General features: G+C 32.8%; 1 protein-coding gene across 1 annotated transcript; it reads right to left on the bottom strand.

The window, feature by feature from the left end:
• Positions 1-1314: 1314 nt before the first annotated feature.
• On the bottom strand, positions 1315-4989 carry LOC134235403 (uncharacterized). Its single transcript, XM_062717536.1, has 3 exons — positions 4089-4989; positions 1662-1730; positions 1315-1499 (listed from the first exon to the last, which is right to left on the bottom strand). Exons 1-3 carry the CDS (start codon positions 4987-4989, stop codon positions 1315-1317), a joined length of 1155 nt encoding a protein of 384 aa, XP_062573520.1.

Raw genomic sequence — 4989 nt, 5'->3', positions numbered from 1 at the left:
CATTTCCACATAATTTATAATAATTATTCAAACTTAAAAAACCTTCAAATTAATGATTTTTTAGTATCGGTATTCAAATTGACGTCTGTCCTGTTAGCGTTCAATATTGCATCATTCCGATGACCCTACCGAGCGATATGATTTGCTTACTTAGGTTTTAATAGGTCTTGAATACGTACTATATTTTAATAAATAATTTCATTTTTGTGTGAAAAATAAATACATCTTACCTGGATGCCATTTCCTTTCTTTAATTTAGCTCTGAGAATTTGACCAGACGACTTTTTTTGTTTACAACGGGGCGTTCGATATTGAACGCTCGTATTCGGAATGTTTCGGGCATACTCATATTCGTAATACAAAGTTAGCGTTCAATAAAAAGTCAAGATATTGAAGGTTAAAATTCTCTAGATTTTTGGTAGTATTTTATTAGAGACTATTTATTAGCTATAATAAATTATGTATATTAGTAAGACATGTATACAGTATAAAGTTGATATTGACTAGTTTGTAGGATTGATGTTGAAGGAGATGTAGTGAATATTTATCTTTAAAGAAATAACTTCTACTCAAGTATTCCAAAATCACTGTATTTCTCTCAATATAATGGGCAGAAAAAATATTTGTTTTTGTTGTCTATCTTTTGTAACAGTTTCCGATTCCCCTTCTCTTATGAACTCATGCTATTTTATATTGAAAAATAATCTTATAATGTTGATGTTTATCTTAATAATATTTATCATATCCATAAATCTTCAAAGTTATTGTTTTTATTTTTTTTTTTAGAAATTGTATGCATGTGTACTTGTTGATTTCTGTATAATTTCCCCTGGAGGACATTGGAACCACAGATCTAAGGTTTCCTGTGAAATTGTATGCATCAGTGATCAAACACATCAAAGCCTATGTAGAGGCAATCTATCAGGATGAGGAAAGAACAAATGAAAGGACAACAGGCATACAAGTTAATTTCTATGTCGGACTGAGTTACAGTTATACCAGCTTCTAAACATCATATGAACACCATGGTACCATTCATTCCAATCATTTTACATTGTAATGCATATGATAAACTGTCTTTAACTGATAAATATTTAATAATAATATAAATATTCATTATTATCCTTATATGAGAAGATTCAGTATGATATACTGTCAGACTATTTTTCATTCTGAGATCATGTTTTCTTTAATTGTTAATTTGAGTATTATGAGCAAGATATTTTTTCTTCTCTGCATGGAGTAAGTGTGAAAAATGTACGTGTTCAAATTTATATAACAATGAAAGTATCCAATAACAAGGTACATGTAGTATTAATCTGATCCATTGATCATGATGACAGAAAAGGTTGTATCTGGAATAAATGAGTACAGATGAGTACCACCATGAACTTGTATCCAGACTCTGTCCCCCACCTGTAACTGGTGGACAACAAGGTTGGAGGCTGATATGTGGACATTAACAGATAATGAATTCCAAGCCATGACTCCAGCCTTTACTGAACGATTAATCATTATTTTTGTCCAAAAGGTTTCATGATATGCTGCCACATTAGTACAGAAAATAAGATACAGTCCAGCCTTCGGGGCGGTGAATATTCCTGTTGTAGGTTTATATCCTCCTCCCACCTGTTAAATGACTTCTGGGAATTTAACTGTACCTTTATATGTATGTTGCTTATCATACTCTCCTACGATTCCAGATGTAAAAGCCACATTGGATTGAGCACCTAAAAATATACACCAGACTATAGAATACAGTTCTATTCATGATTTGGTACATTGAAATTGCATAACAGAGAAAGCTGTGTCTAGTTTAATTAAATTAGTTTCCTTGTATAAATTCTCTCGGTGGATTTTGCAAATTAATAAAATATCTTTCATTAATGCCTTGCATTTATTGTGCATTGATTTATTATGTCCTGTTCACATGGAGAGTTTAATTTGCAGTAAATTATTGTGAAGTAAACTAATGCGAATTAATTTCCATTCATATAACAGCTAATGCAAAGTAAACTACCTGGTACTGCGAATTGAAAATTCATTTCTATAGTAAGGCTATTGTGACATCATTTGTAATTCATTTTATTGTGCTAAGCAGATCCATCTGACATAATAACCATATATAGTGATTGTATACAATTTAGTGATTTTCCTTTGTTAATTAACCAAAAATAGCACAGATACCTAAATCTTACTATCGCTATGTGGCCTGTGACTTAATTCGGGCCTTATGCATGATCAAAATTTAATTCAAATTAGCTTCGCTTACGTTTCATATAGAGCTATTGCAAAGTAATTTAATGCACAGTAAATTAATACAAGTTAAACTTATTTGCATTAAATTCTCATTGTGAATGTATTTCAAATTTTAATTCGCAGTAACTTACGTTTAATTTATTTTAAACTCTCCATGTAAACAGAACATTAATTTCAATTTTGTCGTCATGCAGAAGTGTAAAAAAAGTTTTTTTAATGCACTAACATGTAAACATATACACATTGATTACTTGATGGTTACATGTATTAATGAATGAAGCGATCGAATTGATGTAGAGCTATTATTTTTTGGTGGAAGCACCTATTCAAAATGCTAATGTAATGACCTTCATCACAGTTTATCTTAGCCTGAGTTCTGATTATCTGGATGTCCATGATTGGTGATTTCCTCCAAATTTCCTTTTTGCCTTGAATAAATTCACCCCCATGTGGTTTTCATCAAACATACTGTGTACAGTCTATTTGATATTGATGTAAGACGTTTTTGTTTAGATTAACATTACTAAAAGCACTCTTATTAAATTCAAAGATACATGTAAGTTTTCGATCATTTTCGACTGTAAGCATAAATGGAAGCCTAAAAGCCAACTTTTTTCAATTAAATATTATGAAAATAACAACTATGTTTGAATAAGTAAGATGATAAGTTTAGTGGCTTAAATTTCATGTTTTAGAAATGAATATCAGTTTATGAGCATTAAATTTGAACAATCAAGTATTAATCTTTTTTTAAGACAAACATATCATGGCACGGCATCATGGCCTTCATTTTCATCGACATGCCCTTTATCTTTCACTTGCCGAAAATAAAAACGGTAAATTTGCCAAACAGAAGCAAGATTAAGTAACTTGTTTATTTCGATTAGCGCATGCTGATTTGTTTATTTACTGCACACAAATGTTGTCACAAACCTGTGAATTTAAGGCAGAAAATCACTTCTCGCTTGAACACACATACCCCTCTGGGCAGATAAGGGGATGACAATTTGATTCTGAAGAGGGGGGGGGGGGCTGGCAGATTTTGAAATAAAAAAATATGTCCTTGAAAATTAATAATAATCTGTCTGTGATTGGGTAGAAAATAAATTCTGTAAACCAACTTTTATTCGCGTGCGAGAAATATTCGCGACGTTCACGAGAGCCTCGTGACCGCGAATATTTCTCCGCAAACCGGTCCTTAAAGTGTATATGTCTATTCACAACAGATTGGAAAAGGCTTGATCGCGAAAATAAATCGTCGCGAACTAATCTATCCCTGGTAAATCGCGAAATATAGTCTTCGCGAATAAAAATTGGTTTACAGTAGTCTGTCTGTAATTGGGCAGAAAATAAATAATCTGACCCTGATCTGTGCTATTACAACCCATCCACCCGCCCCTTGGATTAAGAGTTTTAGATTTTATTTTTTTTGGCTTGTCAGACTGTTTACAGTGGAGAAGAAAAAATAATTTGTCCTTGATCTTATTGGAAATAAATACCCGGTAATCTGTTATTCACCAACATGAAAATCAATAATCCGACTGGAAAAAAATTGTTAGGCCCCTAGCTGCAGAAACTGCAGCATTATGGTTTTTATATGGAATTAATCTCATTTAAAACTTTAAACTGTCCCTCAGGGTGTCAACTTTAATTTAGAATACAATATCATTCAAAGAAACGTCTCCAAAATGTGAAGTGTGCACCCGTCATGAAAATCAAAGGACCCAACCTTCAAAATAATTGAAAATTGCTTTTTTATAACTACAGCTTTTGTTCTTTTTGAACAATTAAAGAAGAAAAAACCCAAAGCAAAGCATAAGTATACATACGATTCTTAAGATGAATAATTGTATTGTTCAGTTTTGAAATGCCATTTTGCTGTGAATTTGTTAGTGTTTGGATCTCTCTCTTCATTTGCATGTCCAAATTAGAAAGAGAAGCCGATAATCTTGCTGTGTTGTTGTGTACATCCAGAAGAGAAAGTGACAAGTGTTGTATTGTCATATTCTGTTGCTCTTCGTTTGTCCTCTGTTGTTTCATGAACTTGGAAAGAGTGTGGTTGAGTGACGTCATGTTGCTGTGTACATCCAACAGAGAAAGTGATAAGTTTTGTATTGTCATATTCTGTTGCCCTCCATTTGTCTCCTGCTGTTGCTTGAGCTTAGAAAGAGTGTGATCAAGAATTGACATGTTGCTGTGTACATCCAACAGAGAGAGTGATAAATACCGGTCTCGGAGTTCCAGGCCCTTGATTGTGGCAGACATATTCTTCATCATTTTTTCTTCACGGTCTTTAACTCTCTGCTCTATTTTGGTAGCTAAGATGTTCTCCATCCTTTTTAAGTCTTCTGATGACAAATTATCTTGAGGTGAAGTGGATGAAGAATTCAAATTGTCTTGCCTTTCCTTCAAAATTTTGTTTTCGTTTTCTAAAAATGATATCTTCATTTGGGCTGTTTGATTCCATTGCTTCAAAATCTGAATCTCTTCCTCTAATAATTTTTGCTGTTGTTCAAATTGCCGATTTTTTAAAATTTGTTGTTTTTGATCCATTATTACAGAATTTAACACTGTCTCCAAATGAAGAATTTGTTGAAGTTGTTTGTATGCATCAGGATCAGAATGTCCATTAGGTGCTGAGGTAGTGTTGGTTTGTCCGTGGAATAACAAACTATCTGCTTTCAAAAATGTGCACAGAAATACCAGAAAAGTGCTTGTAAACCCATGCAT

This window comes from Saccostrea cucullata, unplaced genomic scaffold, assembly GCF_032062105.1.
Source record: "Saccostrea cucullata isolate Sc308-1 unplaced genomic scaffold, CSIRO_AGI_Scuc_v1 ctg13991, whole genome shotgun sequence".
In the NCBI taxonomy this organism is placed as follows: Eukaryota; Metazoa; Mollusca; class Bivalvia; order Ostreida; family Ostreidae; genus Saccostrea; species Saccostrea cuccullata.
The sequence above is the reverse complement of the archived record's forward strand: the minus strand, read 5'-3'. Positions and strand labels throughout refer to the sequence as shown.

Bases quoted from the DNA above. Each gene is read 5' to 3' on its own strand.
- LOC134235403 (XM_062717536.1), bottom strand. From the start codon at position 4,989: ATGCATGGGTTTACAAGCACTTTTCTGGTATTTCTGTGCACATTTTTG. The intron at 1,731-4,088 runs GTATGTATACTT...GTATATTTTTAG, and splicing joins AATTATTCATCTTAAGAATC to GTGCTCAATCCAATGTGGCT. The intron at 1,500-1,661 runs GTACAGTTAAAT...TTAATCGTTCAG, and splicing joins TAAGCAACATACATATAAAG to TAAAGGCTGGAGTCATGGCT.